The sequence below is a fragment of the Pholcus phalangioides genome, unplaced genomic scaffold (genome assembly GCF_987345545.1).
Source record: "Pholcus phalangioides strain wild (caught in Gottingen) unplaced genomic scaffold, Ppha-v1.0 ptg000004l_1, whole genome shotgun sequence".
Taxonomy (NCBI): Eukaryota; Metazoa; Arthropoda; class Arachnida; order Araneae; family Pholcidae; genus Pholcus; species Pholcus phalangioides.
In genome coordinates, this window is record NW_028301597.1 from 49,983,591 (window position 1) to 50,004,585 (window position 20,995).

At 34.3% G+C, this 20,995-nt stretch overlaps 1 protein-coding gene across 1 annotated transcript; it reads right to left on the reverse strand.

The window, feature by feature from the left end:
- Positions 1-2,334: 2,334 nt before the first annotated feature.
- Mccc2 (methylcrotonyl-CoA carboxylase subunit 2) lies at positions 2,335-20,855 on the reverse strand. Its single transcript, XM_089231708.1, has 17 exons — positions 20,420-20,855; positions 19,637-19,703; positions 19,181-19,265; positions 18,117-18,218; positions 16,832-16,959; positions 16,638-16,750; positions 16,408-16,521; positions 15,647-15,711; positions 14,687-14,786; positions 14,478-14,573; positions 11,359-11,431; positions 10,232-10,308; positions 8,327-8,393; positions 8,050-8,206; positions 7,675-7,789; positions 4,933-5,018; positions 2,335-2,586 (listed from the first exon to the last, which is right to left on the reverse strand). The coding sequence occupies exons 1-17, from the start codon at positions 20,591-20,593 to the stop codon at positions 2,469-2,471; spliced, it is 1,737 nt and encodes a 578-aa protein (XP_089087834.1). The 5' UTR covers positions 20,594-20,855; the 3' UTR covers positions 2,335-2,468.
- Between the last annotated feature and the right edge of the window lie 140 nt (positions 20,856-20,995).

Consider the following 20,995-nt stretch of genomic DNA (forward strand, 5'->3'; position numbering starts at 1 on the left):
TAGAGCTAGAGGCCTGTCAGCTCAACCCTTGTGGGGAGGGGGGGGGGGCACATGAACTAAACATCCAAAAGAAATTGTGAATTACAATATTTTATGCTATCAAAACACAGTGTACTGTGCATTTGAACTAGTAATAATATTCTCAAAACAAATGTGATGAGTTTTCTTCTTTCCAGATCTGTTTTTGGACTAAGCTATGATGATAGAATAACATTTGTCATGATTAAAGGCAACTTGGGGTCTCGTTTTTTGGGGAATTTAAACAGTGATTAGTCAAAGCTTGTGAGATATAAAATATATAAACACACAATTATGAAGAGATTGCAGTTCAATTTTTTTTTCTTTAGAAAAAAAAGGGAGAAAAATTCCAGAACCCGGAAAATATGAGAACAAAACAGTGAAATTTCTCAAATTTATGAAGATACTTAAAAGGACAAAGAGAATAAGGATATCTAATGACCCTTAAAAACAAGTGGGTCCCAAACTGGAAGTCTTATTAATGAGTTAGAAGGGATGTTGCAGGAGAATTTCCAAAATAAAAACATTTGAAAGCACATTTTGAAAACCACTGCAATATGCCATTGAAGCACTTCAAACAAAAATTTTGCTTTTTTACTTGATATTCATTTTTTTAAAATTCATTCTTCCATTTTCCACTGCTTGCATATTTAACTGTTTCAGAAATCACTATATATGCAAAATACTTTTTTTTTTCATTCACTAAAAATCTTGAATATATATATATATCTGCCACCCAACTTTTTTCTTTTCTATCTCTTCCAAAGATTGATTATGAAAGAAATGTTTGTCTCTGATTTGGTTATTTTATTCCATCACACCATCTCATGCTCTTTAACAGGACTAATCAGGACTGGTATGTATGATAATTTCCAGTGGCATCAGAGCCTAGGGTGCTTGAGCACTCATGGTAATTTGTGGCATGGGTCCAAGCACTCCCAGAATTGATTCAGAAAAATCACAAATTCCCAAATAAAACTCTGGATAAAGACAACCATGTCACTTAACCTGAATGTATGCTGCCAGGCAACTATGTTTGCCTACAAATACAAATACAACGCCACAACAGGCAAATTGCCCAACGAAGTGGCTGACGTAAGAACATCATGGATCCCCGAGCCATTTTTTGGAGGCCCTACCTACTACTACTACTACACCACACATGTGCCCCCCCCCCCTGGAACCCCCCAACGAATCGGTACATGCGGGAATGTGCGTGTACGTGTAGTGAAACCTGACGTGAAGTTTTTGTTGTTTCTCTGTAATGCTTGTTATGTGTAGTACTGCCATCTGCCACTAGGTTTTTTTCTAACTATGAGTGAAGTGTTATGATTGAATGATTTATCGTTGTAGGACTGTTGCTCTCTGTGGCGAGACTTTTTAACGGGGAGATCGGCTCGCATTTGCGCCTTGAAGTTGGGAACCACAGAAAACCAACTTCAGCCGACCACCACTGTGGGGTTCGAACCCGGATCCTCGCATCGCGAGTCCGTCACTATAACCACTCGACCACCACAGCGGCCAACAAAACAATTAAATTAGTTTTATACAATAAATCTATTACTCAAAATATTGTTACATTATACAAGGTGTCCCATCAAGACTGCTCAAACTCTGCACAGCCAGATTCCTTGCTTGGAATACATAAAAAATACCAAAAGAACTGTACCTGTGCGACCCATAGTTTTCAAGAAAAATACGAAAGAAAAGTATGATGTCATATCTGTGTGATGCACGAAAAAAAACTTTAATGGAAACATGAACATCAGTATTTGCATGTTTACATAAAACGATGTTCAAAATGTCCACTGCACGTATCGAGGCATGCAAATACTGATGTTCATGTTTCTAGAAAAGTTTTTTTTTCTTGCACCGGATATGACGTCATACTTTTCTTTTGCACTTTTTTTGAAAACTATGGGTCATACGGGTACAGTTCTTTGGGCATTTTTTATGTATTCCAAGCAAGGAATCTGGCCATGCAGAGTTTGGGCAGTCTTGATGGGACACTCTATATATTTGTAACACAATACATTCTGAAATTTTCAAGTTTTTAACAAAAACTAATGCATTTGCTCTCTGAAACACACTTTTATGAGATGCACAATGCATCATAAAAAGCTTGTTTTTTTTAATCAGCAATTTCTTTAAAAAATTGAAGAGAAATAAATATTTCACTTGCAAACTTCAATTCTTGTCTTTCATGATGGAAAATATTATAGGACTGTATAGCAGTAAATACAAAATTGGTGTGGGTAAACTAGAAAAAAGTATTCAACAACCAAATTATTCAAGACTATGAATCAATAACAAATATTGTTCAATAGTTAATCATGCTGACTATTTATTTGCATATCTTTTTACAAAAATTGAATGAATATTTCTTCCCATTGGTTTTATAAAAAAAAATGTTTTTCTTTAAAAATATATACCTATAAAACAGTCCGATCTCACATGCGGAACACTCCAAATTGAGTTTCCTTTATCGGAGCATTCAGAGAAGCACTTAAACAAAGTCCTATAACTTTTCTGGTGTCTTTTGGATCAATAATGCCATCATCCCATAATCTGAAGGAGAGGAGAATGAATCCAAATGAACAATTTATCAGATGAGAACAAAGAAGTGTTATTTAAATATAATTTTTCATAAAGAAGAGAGATATTGCTTGCAAAGGTACACATACACACACCTAAATATAACCTACCTATAGTCCGTTTCAGGTTAACTTTGCAGTGAAGGGGAAGCTACGACGGAGCCGCATCACGCGTTGCTATGGGAACGAAAGCCTCTTAACTAATGTATCGATGCGCAGCCTTGGTAAAGTATGGCCGATTCTCGCCAATCTCACTGAGAAAAATCTTTTTTTACGTGTAGCGAGTGTAAAAAAAATTTCACGGTAAATTAGTAATAATTATAGGACTTAAAAAAAAGAAACCAGTGCCGATACGTTCAGAAATTAAAGTGAGGTTTTTGAAATAATTTTTTTTTTTTTTTATTATTAGAAAGTGTTTTAAAATTTAGAAAAATAATTATCTTACATCAGCACGTCACTTACTCTTCATTTATGTGCCGTAAGTAACACTAAAAATTTTGAAAAACGTAGTAATATTTTTCTGCAATATTTCCCTTCCCTTAGCTGAAATTTATTTATAAAAAAAATTCCAAACAATAATACTAAAGCAACATATAATTTTAAAATACTGTATATTAATCATGGCTCTCAAAAAAACTTAAGGATTTTTAATTTTTTTTCTTCAATTTATATGGAAAAAAATGCACGTTAAATAAAATTTTTGGAGCCAATCAAAAAAAAGAAAGAAATTAAGAACAAGCAGATTAATTCTGTTTTCACGTGAAAATGCAGGAATAGCACCAAATAATAATAATAATGCGGAAAAGACAGTTTAGAATTTTTTTACTCACTTTTCTTGCCGAAATTTCCGTCGCTCATTGCCCCTCCCCAAACAGTATACGTCGATGACACTTGTTTTCACGACAGTTTTAGTCTTTTGACACCGTTGATGTGCCGCTCATGGGGTTATTACGGATGATTCTTATCGAGTTTTGTTTACAGTGAGTATTGTATTCAGGAAAAGAAGAGCCAGAGAACGTTTTAGCGTGAAAAGAGAGATAACTGTCACATAAAAGATGAAAGCCTAATCCACTGTGCCCCCCCCCTCCCCCACTTATTTTATCTGAAAAGAAACTAAAGGTAAGGGGCATCTGGAGAAACAGGTGGCCCTACTGGGTGGAACATGGTGTTCGTGTGAAGACGCAACTCGTGACAACACTCTCCGTGATCGGCAATAGGGGATTCAGCAACCACTACTCTCCCAAGAAGATGGCAAGAAATAAATAATTAAAAAAAACACCTAAAACCAAAACTTCTGCACCCATAAAGGGCCTCTCACAACGGTATCGTGGAAGAGAAACACTTCCTGTTATCTATGAGTGAATATCTGAATTCACTGAAGCCTATTTTCGGGAGAAACAAAAAAACTGATTGATTATTCGTATTGATGTAAGCCTATAACTGCATGTAAAACTGAATGAAAAATTCTATCGTTATGGAAAATTCAACCGAATAGCGATGTAAAATATGTATATTCAGTATATAATTGGGTGTAACGAAAAAGCACAACAGTGATATTGGCGGAGAAAATTTCTAGGATATCACGCCAGAGTGTTGCCGTTGTCGATTTAATGGTAACCAAAATTTTTTCTAATTTAAAAATTTTAAACGAATAAACATCGGTCCAAAACGATATTTTTTCAGCATTTCTTTTAAAACCATAGAAAAATTGAAATATTCTGCATAAAGTATCACCGTAAACCTCCAATGTATGAGAACTATATTTTGCGGCGAAGGAATACACTCTCTACCTTTCTCTTCACTGCCAAGTTAACCTGAAATGAACTATAGTACATATATAAAAAATCTTGACCAAAAAAAAAACATAGATTAGATTATAAGGGATCTGTCTAGCCAAAATTTGAGTCTGTTTTTCAGATCTTTCACAAAATTCAAGATCTGGAAAATGGACCCTTCACAAAATTCAAGATCTGGAAAATGGACCCTTCACAAAATTCAGGATCTGGAAAATCAACCCTCCATAAAACAAAAATTAATGAAACCATAAATTTGGCATTTCTTTTATGATAGATTAACTAGATCATATCATTTCCCTGAAAATCATTTACTTTTCACAAAATTAATAATCCTTTTCACAAAAATAAGGAAAATTTTTACAAAAACAAGCCCCTACAAAAAAACTAGACAGACCCCTGATTATATAAACTCATAAATAAGCTCTAACTCATTATAGTAGCTCATTAAGCTTTAGTATTTTCATTGAGCATCAAATGGCTTTAAAAACAAGTCATGATAGTATTGAATGATTGTCTAATCTCACCTTGCACTAGAATAGTATGGATGTCCTTCTTCTTCAAAACGTTCTATTATGGGAGCTTTTAAAGCTTTTTCTTCCTCTTCTGTCCACTAATGAATGTATATATATAGATATTGGCTTTTGTGGTTAATATTTCATATTTATCAAAATCTATAGATATATGATATATCAATGATTCCGAAAGTTGTGAGAAATTCTCTAAAATAAAAACGTCCAAATAAGAAATTTGGTTTTTTTTTTTTCGCAACATAAGTAAATATGCATCAAAACAAAAAATACCTTTACTTAACTGAATTACTTACCATGTATCATATAATGAAATTTTATCAATTTCTATTCATAGGGTGATTAAAAAAGAATCACCAGATTTCAAAATTCTATGCGTTTTTCAAAATTAAAAAAAACAATGATTTTGTAATATGTTAATATTTTAGGGGGAAACATTTACATATTATGAACAATATTATTAATGGTTGACAGCAAGCAAAGAATCATTTTGAAATTAGATGATTCTTTCAGAATCATGCTGTATATAGAAACCAATTTTATAATAAAACAGCGCTGTCAACTAAATAATGAAAAATAATTTGATTTCATTCATCATTAATTATATAAATTGGAACAAAAAAAACATTCTGAAAAATGCTTTCGAGACAACACATTTACTAACAGAAAACAGAATATCCAGAAATCTGGAACATATGGTCACTAGTGAGGGGTAACTAATTTTTTTTTTTGTTAAAAGAGGGTCACAGTCACGCTCGTAGCCAGAAATTTCGTTTGGAAGGGGATCACTTGCATTTTGGAGGGGGGGGGGGGACCAAAGTGATAAAACAATCAATTTGGCCATCATTTCCGAATTTTTCAGATATTTTTCCCAGATTTCTGGGCAGGGACCAGACCCCCAATTCCCCCTCCTCTCTTGCTACCACCTTAATCATGATTCGAAAAGTTTGGGAACCACTGTGATACATGATATGATACATAATATTTACAAATTCATAAAAAATTACACAAAATGATTTTTTAGAATACAGACTTTTCTTCTATTCTCAACCTATATCTTTGGCTGCAGATGAGTTGTTGAAATTAACAGAATTTCAAATATATATGATCAAAAGTTTCCAAATGTTTAACAATTCAAAAGAATTTAACTACACTGCCGATATCTATTTGCTGAATCTAATTGATGCATTACATTAACACCCCATTTCCCAAATGTTTAATAATTTTTTATGATAACCTATAATAAGAAGAAATTATTCATTCATTCAGCATTCACATTCTCAAACAAAATCCAATTCTGAGGCAATCCAATATGGAGAATTATAATAATCAAACTATCTATAAGAATCACACAAAAGGATTTTGCGGCCATCCTTTAAGGCAGTAGTTTTCAATACTCAACCCACGGTTTCCCAGAATGGTCTAGAGAAGAGATCTCTTCACAGCAATGAGCAGGCAGATATTGCTGTTGCAAGCTGCTCGCCCTTAAGAAAGATTGGTGGTTTCCCTAAGAGCAATGACACACATTTGCGAAATACTGATTTAAGGGCATTGATTTGGGATATTAAACCATCATAATTGAACAAAATTCTACTGAAACACAGTGGTGTGGGATTCTACTAATAAGATAAAAAGTATGCTTTGATTTTAGCCAAGACTCAATGGTCAAGACGTCTTCCCATAAAATAACTCATAATCAACTGACTGATCCTAAAAGAGTAGGGCAAGGCCAGGAAAATTTTCAAATATTTGCCCCTCCTAAAATCATAATCCTGAAATGCTCAATGTTCATGCAGACAAAATGCCAAAAATGCAAAACTCTCATCTGCAACTGCCTTATATGCTGAAAATAACATTTCTATATGCTAAAATAATATCAACAGATATTCTTTCTGAAACATCTACAATCTCTGAAAAAAATGTTTCACTCTGAACTCTAATTTTATGATTATGCACATACAGGCTGTCCCAAATTGTTTGCACAGCGGCTATCTCCATAACCGTTGACTTTCAAAGCATACTTCATCAATTCCAAAAAGTTTTCAAATGCCGTGCAGTTACTTAAAATCTCAAAATTTGTTTGAGGGGTTGTATACATTAAAAAATAAAGAAATTAACTTTTTATAGTCTCCTGCATGCTCAAAACCCCAATTAAAGAGTTGTTGCCCTGTCTCTTCTGATGCTAACAATAACAATTCCATGTTTCTATATGTTTTATATTTTCTATGTGCAATATTCACTGAGATATTTCAATTCGAAAAATGGAGGAAATTTGGGAAAAACAGTGTGAAATATGTGTAAAACGGTTTTTTTCCACATTTAGAGCTGTTTTTTCCAAATTTCCTCTGTTTTGTTAACTTAAATATCTCAGTGAATATTGCACTTAAAAACATGGAATATTTTTTGTTGGCCTCAGAATAGACTGGGCAATGACTTTCTAATTGGGTTTGGGGCACACAGGGACTGTATAAAAAGTTATTTTTTTTATTTTCATGTATACAATCCTTCAAACAAATTTTAAGGTTTTAAGTAACTGCATGCCATTTTAAAATATTTTGTAATCAAAATTATGTTTCAAAAGTCAACAGTTACAGATATATCTGCTGTGCAAACAATTTGGGACATCCTGTATTTATGTATAAGTAATATATATTTCTATTTTTTCTAAATCACAGAATATGTTCATATTTCTCAAAATTCAATGCAGGAAAGAAAGAAAAAAGGCTATAATATATTTACAGGTTTCCCTTCTCTTTCTTTCTGGTCCTTTGTGATCTGGGCCAATACGCCAGCTGCTTGTTCTCCACCCATTACAGATATTCGAGCATTTGGCCACATGAATAAAAACCTTGGACTATAAAGCAAATAACATCTAACATTATAATTAATATATAGCACATTGTAGAATAGTATTGCACAAAATTGAATTGAAATACAAGATAGAATCAACATAAAACAGAAGCAGAAATATAACATTAAGATAGAGAATCAAACAGTTTGGTTGATTCTTTATTTTCTGCATTAGAATTTGCACGTTTAAAACATGATTTCATCTATGTGAAACTAAAAAATATATAAGATAATTGCACTATTAATTATACGCACGATACTTACGAATATGCCCTTCCACACATTCCATAGTTTCCAGCTCCATATGAGCCACCAATTATGACTGTGAATTTTGGCACCTGAGCACAAGCCACAGCTGTAACCATCTTAGCACCATGTTTGGCAATACCTCCAGCTTCTGCTTCTCTTCCAACCATAAATCCTATATTTCAAAAAATATTATCAATAATTTGTGTTATAGTCCTGAACCATCAAATCTATTGGCTTCTAGCAGCATTTGACATGGAAATGAATTTTTTTTTAAAGAAACAAATGTTCTTACCAGTGATATTTTGTAGAAAAAGAAGTGGGATTTTTCTTTTGCAACATAATTCTATGAAATGAGTTCCCTGAAATAGATAATGATTAAAAATTTCTTTAAAAAAAAAACAAACAATGCAATTTCCAATTGAAACTTTCATTTTTTTTTTTCTAACAGTTTGTATGAAAAAATTTAATGAACCAAACATAGCCAATCAACTCAGAATATCAGAAAAGTCTTTCCTTCATATGGAATCTTCTGATTGGACAGGTGTCAAAAGTAAAATCCCTCAAGGAAGTGTCCCTGGGCCCATATTTTTTTTCATTTTTTATCGATAAACTTGATCAGGGTATTGACAGGACTGTTAGCAAATTTGCAGATGACATGAAGCTAATGGAGGTAGTCGCGAATCCAAGTGATAGGGAGAGGCTTCAGACAAACTTGAATATGAATGTGGCATGGGCTAATGAATGGGGAGCCCAGGTTCACTTACACATTTCTTTTATAAGTTGAATGGTATTAGTATCCCAGATGCAACTAGGGTCACCCATCTGGGAATTCTCATTGATGAGCGGCTTGGGTTTTCTGAACATTGTGCAGCAGTGGTCAAAAAGCTAATAGAATGCTTGGTTTCATTCTTAAAAAGGTCTCTCAACATTCTCTTAAAAAGTCATTCTTCTACTTTTCCGAGGCTTAGTTCATACTAGACTGGAGTACGCTGTAAGGTTTTGGAGGCCTTACCTGCAGAGAGGATGTAAACTTGGTTGGTGGGTACAGAGAAGAGCTAGGTGTGCTCTTGTTCCCACGCAAGGCTTGAAAGAAGAACTTGATATCTTGAATATATTTGCATTGGAGAAATGCAAGTGTCGGGGGATATGATCAAAGTCTTTCAAATTTTCAATGGGACGGATAGGATGGACAATGAGTTATTAATCAACTGCTTTGATAAGGGAACACCAGTATTGTTTAATAAGGGACAATTCCAGGTTGTGGTGTTGCAGGGAGTTTTTCTCTAATAGGGCTGTTAATAAATGGAATAGTTTACCTCCGGGGGACGTGAATTCTAACACATTTGATACATTAAAAAGAAGTATGATAAACATAATTAAATGAATCGAGAAGATATCTATACTTAGATAAGAAAACTATAATCTTTTTTATAGATAGTGTATTATATAGTATTAATTATTAGTTTTTTCTTTACTGACATTTGCTTTTATATAGGGTTGCTGTATTTTGGTTATATTTGACATCCATATTTTCATAGGTATCTTCTTTTCAGCTACCTCGTTGGAGAATTTGCCTGTTGTGTGTGGCTTTTGTATTTGCATATATTGAGCACTTATAATAGAGTTTGTGTGAGAAATCAATGAAAATGTTCATTATACACATGGAACTTATTTATGTCCATACTAGGATGTCCTTAGTTAAAATTAAATATATTTTATATATTTATAAAAAATATTAAAAAAATATATTTAATTTACAAAAGTCCTATGAAATATAAACCATCAAGGTTATGCATTTCAAGTATTTTTATTAAATTCTTATATATTATAATGGTTACTGAAGTATTTGCGAAGAAATTAGAATGAAGAAATTAAAATTGGAAGAAACAAAAACACATGCACACACTTCATTTCATGCTCTTACGAGATCGGAAAAAAAAATCATGGTTAATTTGAATCCACTTTATGCTATTTGATATGCAATTAAAATATCCACTCAGGACTGCATATTTGTGGAAGTATTGCTTGATTATATTTGAACTTTGAACCATAAAAAAAATATTCTAGAAGGAAACACTGAGTAGTCATTACTATTCATAGCTTTTCATCTTTGTATTTCAGTAATGATTATCAATGGTTAAAAAAAATGGTAATTTGCAACAGAAGATAAGCAGAGTCTTAAGGAGAAATTCAGTACCTTGAGTGCACTTTCTGAAAACAAAACTCCATTATTTCCAATGATACCAATAGGATAGCCATATAATCGTGCAAATCCTAGAAGATGAGAAACACACACACAAATTTAAACAATATCATCTGTAACATATTGCTAAGTTTAAAAGATACATTTTTTATCATAATTAAGCAACAGAAACAATTTTATACGTGTTATTAATACATTCTTTACATGCAATGAGAGAATGTATAGCAAACACTTTTTGAAAAAAGCACACTTGACAAGAAAAATTTATAATTTCTAAAATTACACATCAAATAAAATTAGCCAGTGCTGTTTTATCAATGATCCATAAAGCTTGGTTACTATAAGTTTTTAAAAATTTTTATGCAGTATATAATGAAAAATTAGGACCAATTCTGACTAATTTATAATTTCTTAACCCAAACATGATGAAGAATTGAGCAAAGTTAAATATTAGATTTTAGAAAATTATTATTTTTTGGTGAAAAAATTAATGGCAATCACTCAACCAATGATCAATGCCACAGCAAATGACCCAGTCTTCATTTACAGCCAGTTACCTCTTCCAGAGGTAGATCATAGAGAATTGCTGCATTTACAAAATGAAAAGGACAGAAATCCAGCCTAAAAAAAGAAAATGCCAGAGAGCCCCTCTCCTATGAGAGACATTGAGAGAAAACCTATTCATAAAAGCTTTAGAATCGAATGACAAAGTAATCTCAGTTACTGTATGGGAAATACTAAAAATATAGGATCATTTTAATAATTTCAATGAATCAAAAAATGTTAAGTTGATAGTATAACTTGATTTGTAAAACCAATAGAAAAAGTTCTCTTCAGCTTAACACTTATTATAACTTACTGTATCTATTATATTACTATTCATTACTGTACTTATTATAAATGTACATATTTTTACCTTGAAATACTGTGGAAATAGTGGTAAATATTATACCCTTTTCTGTAAACTAAAAAGGAAAAATTTCCCTCTCTTTTTACCCCATGCTGCATGTCATCAATAAGCAGTTCAGCAACCTACCAAGCTGATCATCTATTCATGAAGGAAACAGTTTAAAGATTGATGAAAAAAACTTTTGAAAATTGTTTCTAAAGAACATTTTTACCTGTGACTAGAGTATCTCCATATAGAGCTTTGAATTCGTCAAATTTACTGCCATCAACTATTCTCGAAATAACCTGTATTTTTAAAATAAATTCAATGAGTATCAAATTTATCAGCACTAAATATGTTTGCTACATAAAATAAAAAAATGGGTTCTCCCCCCCCCCCCTCATGCTAATGATTCACTGAATTGGTGTAGGTGGTAATGAGACTGTGAACCTGAAGACCAAAGTTCGAATCCAGCTCGTTCAAGTTATTTTTTGAGACAACCATAGTTTTTTCTCATGGGCAGTATATTTATATTTTATCATAATTATTGGTTTTTTATTGCTATTATTGGGTTGCTGCACTTTTCATATAGTTATAAAACCTTCATTTAAAAAAAGGTAGTTTTTCTTCTTCCACATTAAAAATATAGATTACAGTTGCAAGTGATGATGCTTGGACTTTTAAAATGTTAATTTATTTTTACTGAACTGTTCCATATTTTATTTTCAAATCACTTTCCAATTTTACAGTTTAATATTTCTTACAGTTTTCGAGCACATGGGTATCCCGATGAGTACACAGCATCAGCTTTCTAATGATTCTAATAAAGATCATCAGGAAAAGCATTTTTATATCTTACAGCAGCCATATAAAAAAATCAAAAGTGAAGCTCTATCTTGCAGTCATTTAATAAAAATAAAAATAAAAAAACCATTTTGGGTTACTTTTGAAATGATAGAATAATCAGCCTTCATTCTCCTACAACATGGTCACTCAGTGGTGGCTGACTGAAGTTGGTTTTCTGCAGTTTTCAATTTAAAGCTGAAAAAGTCCCTCCACAGAGAGCAAGCACAATATATGGTCCATGTATCCATGGCCTTCAACACAATATTTACATAACATGAAAATTCAAGCTTTAACCATCTTTGCTTCAAAATATGGAAGGCGATGTCAGCACCAGAAAGAAAACAAAACTAGCACAATTTTGATAACATAAATGTGTTAAGGCATATACTCAGAACACACATTCTGGCCTGAACCTGTTCAATAGAAATTCTGTAAATTCTGGAATGTGTACGAGGTGAATGTACAGTTAAGTAATAGTAGTATAACATGGCCACCCATTAACCAAATCTGTATCTATGCCATTTTTAGCATTGGAATCATCTAAAGAATGTCATGCTTATAATGAACATCTTACAAATTTAGCAGAACTAGAAGTCTTCATCATGCATTGCGTAGAAAAATATCAATAAAACACTCAGATGTTATATAGGTTAGTACACTGCTGGCCACCGTAAATGCAACACCCTGAAGGAAGCATGCAAAAAATATGAAATTTACAACATGCATTAGCGGAGGTGAGATATGCAAATGATTAGAATTTCAGCGCAGACGCACATAACGCGCGCCTGTGGCGCCACTTCAAAGCGCTATTTAAGGCTTGGAGATTTCGACGATTTGAAGTACGGCAATTGTGTTTTTCTTGTGGTTTTTTCAAAAAAACGATCAATTATGCCTCGTAGAAAACAGCGATCATCTCTTGATCAAGTATCCGAGTTCGACAGAGGAAGGATAGTGGCCTACCGAGATTGTGGATTATCTTTCAGGGAAATCAGTAGTCGTGTTGGACGAAACCAAACAACTGTAATGCGGATATGTGATCGTTGGATGCAGGAGGGTACGACGGACCGACGTGTTCGATCGCATCCACCTCAGTGCACCACTTCACGTGATGACAGCCGTATTGTGCGTATGGCAGTGACGGATCGCTCAGCCACATCACGAACCATAGCACAGCACATTCAGTCTGTACCGCATCATCCAGTGTCTGCGCGTACCATTCGACGCCGTTTACAGCAGAGTGGTCTGTCAGCAAGACGTCCATTGCTTCGTCTACCCTTGACGCAGAACCACAGACGTCTTCGCCGCCAATGGTGCGATGAAAGAAGGATGTGGACGACACAATGGAATGAAATTGTCTTTACTGACGAGTCCCGCTTCTGTCTGCAACACCACGATGGTCGGATTCGAGTCTGGAGACACCGTGGAGAGAGGATGCTGAACAGCTGCGTTATGCACCGCCACACTGGTCCTGCACCGGGTATTATGGTATGGGGCGGTATTGGATATCACTCTCGCACTCCTCTAGTACGCATTGCCGGTACTTTAAAAAGCCAGCGCTACATCTCCGAGGTGTTGGAGCCAGTTGTCCTTCCTTACCTTCAGGGCTTGCCCACAGCCATATTTCAACAGGATAATGCGCGACCACACATGACACGCATTGTCCAAAGGTTCTTCGTCAATCGCCAGATTGAATTGCTTCCCTGGCCAGCTCGCTCTCCGGATCTTTCGCCGATAGAAAACATGTGGTCCATGGTTGCTCAACGATTGACCCAGATTACATCCCCAGCTGCCACACCAGATCAACTTTGGCAACGCGTGGAAGCTGCTTGGTCTGCTGTACCCCAAGAACACATCCAAAGTCTCTTTGAACCAATGCCGAGGCATGTGGCAGCGGTGATCTCCAACAATGGCGACTACGCTGGCTACTGATTTTGGCAGGAACCACACTTCACAGAAGTCTATAAATTTAATCATTTGATGCTTGGTCAACATGTTATCTACAAAATAAATATTGTTGCGATATCTCTTGTCTTTCTTGGTGTTGCAATTTGGGTGGCCAGCAGTGTATTTTGATATTTCAGATTGTATTAGAATATGGGAAATGGCAAATTGAGCATTTCTTCAATTACTTGTAAATTTTTGTTATTCTGCATTATTTTCCATCACATTAAAGCATCAATCTCCCCCCCCCCCCCCAGTGACCAACTTTTGAAATGGTTTTATTTTTTTTTTCTTCACTCTAAACAAAATTCCATTGTTTACTAAATTTTACTGAGTAGTTAAATCACACAATCCTTATGTATTAATAAAAAATAATTCTTACGCGCGTATTCCCAAGAGATCCATAAGATCTGTCCAGGGAATTTCTTAGTGCTAGTAGACATCCATCTCCGAACCAGGATTTGAACCCATACCTGCACAGTCAGAAGCTAGCTCCCTAACCACTGGACTGTCAGGCGGCATTCATCAAGAATTTCATGCTAAAAAACAAAGATACAGACCCACCTCTCGAACATCAAAGGTTTTCTTTAGATTGTCACCAACTATCCCATATATATCATCAGCTGGAAGAAGTGGTTCTTCAGGTTCTGTGATTGAAACCTTCAAAATAAAAGTTTTTCTTTTCATCAAACACTTTGATCAAACAGTAGCAATTAAAGAAATTAATAAAGAACCAAACTAATTAACTATTTAGTTGATTGGGGTGATAGTACCTGCATGTTTTTAATTTTATTGAGATTCTGGATGATTCTTCGTGTGATATGTAAAGCATGTTGGTCATCTAAAGCATAATGGTCAGCAACACCAGAATTCCTGCGTGTTAATATATTTTACAAAAACTATAAAAATACTTAATAAACACATGAAGTTAGTTTTCATAAACATTTACATAAATATAATCAGATTCTCAGCCTGATATATCAAGGAAATCGAGTTTTTTCTGGATATTATGCTGAGATGAACTCTGAAAGAAAAGTCTTCTGGTCTCTGCCAGGAATCGAACCCTGGTCCTCTTGCCGAGATTGCAAGAGAACCTGGGTTCGATTCCCAGCAAAGAAAAGAAGATTTTACTTTCCAAGTTTACCTCGAGATATATCCAAAAAAAGCATCTTTCCTTGAAATATTAAAAGCAAATAGTATGTGTCTTCAAAAATATTCAAACTGTTCTGTCATCTGATATGACACATTTCAATAGAGTGGATTTTGATAAGGACGTTTTTCTTTTAAAAAAAACTGTCATAAAAAAATGTTGTAAGTGGTAAAACGCTTTAAATTGGAAATTTCAATGAGTATAAATGATAGTTAGGACCAGGAAAATAAGTTGTATTAAGTGGGAAAACGTTGTAAATGTAAATAAGAATGTTATAAGTGGGATCCAATGTACATCTAATGCAAATATATTCGAAATATTGATAATAAATGGTTGTGGAACTAGTACTGATAAATTTTGCTTCATAAAGTGTTTTCACTGCTTCCTGTATTGTGTTGGTGCTCTTGTGTTGGTTTTTGTGTCTCTTCTATCCCTACAGTTCAGGTCATACTTTGTTCATGTGAATATGGTTCATATCAAGGCTCTCTACTACCCCCTCAAAGTCTATACATGGAGTTTTGAGACACCCTGCATATACTGAGACATTTCAATAAATGGTTTACCAATCTCAACCAATATTAACCTGCAATGTAGATCTGCTCCTCCAAGATCTTCTGAACTTATTTCCTCACCAGTGGCCGCTTTCACCTGTAAAAAAACCAAATTAAATATATAATGTTATCTGTATTATGAATAAGACAACCATAAATATTTTTTATGGGCATTGCGTAATACTATATCTTTCTTTCTTTCAAACCGAGCACAACCCATGTCTATCACCATCTATGGGCGATTTACTACCTAGTGAGTTGTGCTGGAAGTGTAACTGTGTATGTACCTAACAGTATGAGTGAGTATGTAGTGCTGTGTTTGATTTTTTCAGTGCTGCCGTCTATATTTCAGAAGTGAACTGAGTGATGTATCATGATTGAATTACATTTGTGCTGTTTGTAGGTCTGTTGCTCTCTGTGGCGATACTTTCTAACAGGGAGATCAGCTCGCATTCACGCCTTGAAGTTGGAAAGTACAGAAAACCAACTTCAGCCGATCACCACGGTGGCATTCTAACCCAGGACCTCATGACGCGAGTCCGTCACTATAACCACTTGACCACCACAGTGGCGTAATTCTATATCATGTATACATAGTTTTTAGCTTTTATAATTGCATTTTAATGTACTTTAGAAATATATGGTATCCATATTTGTTATGGCCATCTTTTTCCCAGCCACCTAGTTGGGCATTTTTCCTGTCATGGCCTTGTATTTGTATTTATTTTTACTTGTATCTGATGATATGATGTGAAGGAAGGAGGATGTTGATATTCAGAAAAAAAAATCTTACTAATGGTGGTCCACCAAGGAATATAGTTCCTTGCTTCTTCACAATGACACTTTCATCAGCCATCGCTGGAACATATGCACCACCTGCTGTACAGCTACCCATAACCACAGCTATCTTCAATTCGAGATATACAGAACAAAAAATTACTCCAATGAAAAAACCAAAAAAAAATATATTCTTATGATAAAATACTGATAAAAAATTCCATCAACAGACTAGAAAATCATTACTTGAGGAATTCCTTGAGAAGACAGAGTTGCTTGGTTATAAAATATCCTTCCAAAATGTGTTATGTCTGGAAATACATCAGCTTGCCTAGGAAGATTTGCTCCACCAGAATCAACTATTGGAATGATATCAATAAGTTCAGGAAATACAATCTGGAATTCAAACATCAGAAAAAAACTCAAAGTTGAGCTCTTACCAAGGTATATACAAGGCAAATGATTATCTCTTGCAATTTCTTGTGCTCTCAAATGTTTTTTTACAGTGAGTGGATAATATGTACCTCCTTTGACAGTAGCATCATTCGCTATGACCATGCATTCTGTTCTACAAGAAAATTATAATAATAACTTACCAGAAAATTATGATGTAAATGTTTTCTGGATGATAATATATGTAAGTATACATTTGGAAAAGTAGATAAACTTTACCTAGTAATACTCATAACAATCACCAACAAATAAGGCAAATACAAGGAAAATACAAAACTCCTAATGCATTTCGCCACGCTATCCTTATCTTCAGAGGATAAAAAATATCACATTGACAAAGGATTCCACTTGGATTGGTTACCAAATCTTAACTCTCAGTTGCTCAGTGGAAAGAAAAATATATATTTGTCAAACTTCATGAGCAGGACAAAGTTTAACTTGAACAGATGTATATTTTTCTTTCTGCTGAGCAACCGAGAGTCAAGAGTTCAAGTGGTATTTTCAATCAGCGTCCAAGTGGTATTTTCAATCAGCGTGATATTTCTTATTCTCTGAAGATGACACCCATAGTATGTCAAAATGCATTAGAAGTTTGTATTTTAATTGTATTTGCATTATTCATTTGTGATTTTTCTGTGAAAAATACATTTCCTAACAAGATTGCAAACATTCAATCATGAATATTCATTTAACCATTAATTATTGAAAAACTAAAATTGAAAAAATCAGCTTAAACATATGTTTTTAATTTTACACAGAGAAAGATAGAAAAAAAATTCTAATTCAGATAACTATCATAAAGCAATGATTTTCGCTTCTCTAATATTAAATATCAGAATTACCAATGCTGAACATTCTGTGATAATTTTATTTTCTTTTTAAATTAATGGTAATTTTATGCTCACAAGAACAAATTAAATCATGTTCAACCTACAGTTTAAAAAGTTAAATTAAAAAATCTCCAAGCCCAAGACAGAAATTGAACTCTGAACTCACCAAAATTGTGTTCTAACCCTATGACCCCCTACTGATCTTGTTACCAGGAAGCTTCTATACAATGCATTTTAATACATGCCTTTGGTGAAAATTTGTATGTCGTCACCACACTTAGCAAAGAACAATACAAGCTTTGCAGATTCCCATCAAAATGGGGAAAATTTTTAATTTGATTTCTGTTTAAAGTTTCAAATTAAGCAGCGAGTCATAAATGTAACAAATTAAGGTAAAAAAAACACATGGATTTTTTAAAAAATTAAGAAATAGGTTCTTTACCCACAGATACGACCAATGCCAACAATAATTCCTGCTGCAGGCACTTCTTCATTTGAATAAAAATTATGAGCTGCTAATTGACCGATTTCCAGGAATGGAGACCTTAAGACAGAAAAACAGTCATTAGTAAGTCATGAAGTCCAATTTAAATTCTTTATTATGCAAAAATAAAATGTATAAACAAAATTTTGAAAGAATTATGAAGTGATGCAGAATATCACTTGCAGCATTTAAAATTGTGCCATTAGACCAGTGATTCCCAACATGGGTGGTAGAAGCTATGGGTATAGCATAGAATTCTATAGGTTAGATTGCGTTGGGGGCGCTGGGAGAAAAAAATTTCTGAAGAAGGGGGCGATGGGACAAAAAAATTTCTGAAGAAGGGGGCGATGGGACAAAAAAGACTAGTGAAAAAAGAACATGTTTTAAACTCAAACATGGTTGACATTTTCAAGGTAGAAAACAAAGAACAACTAACAATTCTTTGTTTTCCCCTTGCAAACTGCATCCACAAGTGCAGAAACATGTTTTCAAATTTATTTATATATTACCGAAATATGTTGACAATTTGCGGTATTTTTTCCACACCATGATTTATTGCCTTTGATACAAATATCACTTCAATCCTAAAATATTATTATGAGACAGAGCCAAAATATTTATACGATCAAAGCAGTGTGACCTTGACAAAAAACATTGTGAGGGAGAGGCCAACCTCCTCTCACCCAAATATGACACAACTTTCCTTCTTCACTATGCAATCTTAAATTCCATAATAGATTCCATATAGAACTTATAGGAAACTAGGGCCACAACTATGGGGAAGATTGCATTCTCTGGTGCCCCAGGCATTGGACCAGGGGAAGGGGGGCTAAATTTCACCATTTAACCACTTTTTCAACATTATGGGGGCGCCAAAATGTGTGCTTGCACAAGCTGACCAAGCATCTAGCTGTGGCTCTGCGTGGAACATCTGACACCTTCAGGCCCCAATTCAATGTTTACATCTTGCCAACACCTCTGACCACACTGAAGCATTATGTCATATTTTAAAAGCATCATACCCAAGATCCAACAAGTTTGTTATTCTTTCACGAGGTAGCATTTTGCCTTTAGAAATATGACGTTGTATAGCTTTATCTCCACCTCCTGTAAGTAGGAATGAAATAAGCCAGTTACATTCATTTTGGAAATCAAAATTTATAGTCAGACAATTTTCTAAATAAATGTACATAATAGACAAATATGAAGTATAAATCATATCATAAGAATAAATGAATTGTGAGGTAGTTCATCAAATACAGTTTCTGCTCAATTTTATCAACCAGCACATTTTTAAGAACTAATCCTCTGAACATGAACAGTATATGCCCTTTTTTGAACATCTCTCCCATTTACGAACTAAATTTTCAAGTCCATCTGAATTCATAACAAACAAGCATTAACTGTTGATTCCACATCATTGATTTTTTTTAATGGAAGGTATTTGATCTTGATGCATATTGATCAGGAATTCTTACCTTTCACAATTTTCGTAACGGTGTCTCTCAATTCATTCACCAATGATTGCATTCTAGAATAGTTTTCCTATAATATAAAAAAAATTCATTACATAATTATTGCAATAAACAAAATGACAGGTGCGACATTGGTCTGAGCAGTACCAGTATAATGAAACTAGTCAGAGCTATGTAGCGCCCGTTCTGGTAGATGTATTCCATTGAAACTTGGTATATACGCTATATAGACCATGGGGGGGGGGGGAATGTATGATGCAATAAGAAATTCGATATTTTTCCCCTGGTGGCCGAAAACTGAACTCTTTTAAATACTACTAAAAAAAGTACTACTTAGAGTACGGGAACTTTAATTATAATCACCCTGTATTTTTAATCTCAATGCCATATTTAGTCTTTGTTGCTAATGTTGCTTTATTGTTTGTTTTTATCGTTATTTTTTCGTTTTCAACAGCCACTTCTTAGCGATTTTGTCTTTGGAAAGAAAGACGTCCGAAAGCGTGACTCCGTTCTAATCTTGGCGACATTCTGAAGGGTATATAAAGTCCATGCCACCCACCTCACACTCTCCAAGTCACTCTTTTCGTTGTTTACATACCTATCCCCAGTTCTCTAGGCAGTGGTGGATTTACGGTTTTGCTGCCCTTCTTTCCACTCGTTCATTAAATTTGTCGCCCCTCCGAACTTGCTGCCCTCGGCTACAGCCCGCTTAGCCGACCTGTAAATACTTCAGTTCTGGAGTCAATAAAGCATAAAGAGGAATAAATGCATGTTTGAAACATTTACTTTGAATTCGGAGGAACTCCTCTCCGGTTCTGTTCCGATAGCGCAAAGCGAATCTGAGTGATAAAATTTCCACGATGGACTTTTTTCAAGTGAAGTAGATCTATGGTCCGACAAAGTCACGAATTTCGGACGCAAAAAATAGCTCTGCCTCAGTGACATTAGTTTCATGGCCATCTTTAGTGAACAATTAACCTGTCATTAAAGAAAATTCACTTTAAAAAATGGTTTTGCCCCCTCTATGTTTTATATAACTATAATGCACGGCGATTTTGAGAAATTTTAAAACTGTAAACAACAAGCTCAAGCACAAAATAGTCATCAAGGAGAACCATGAACTGGACATGGAAACACACGTTAAATAATGAATTCAGGATTTGAAAAATTTTAAATTGAGCTTTTCTAGCAAATTCAACAAAATGTGTTTTTTCACTAGAACGGTGATTCAGCCGAATCATGTGAAAAGGAATTTCCTGCCCAGAAATCCCCGGGAGGTATGGTCACATACAAAATAATTACAATAAAAAAAACGTCATGGGGGGGGGGGGAAACCAGTCTTTTTACTGAATTATTTTTTTC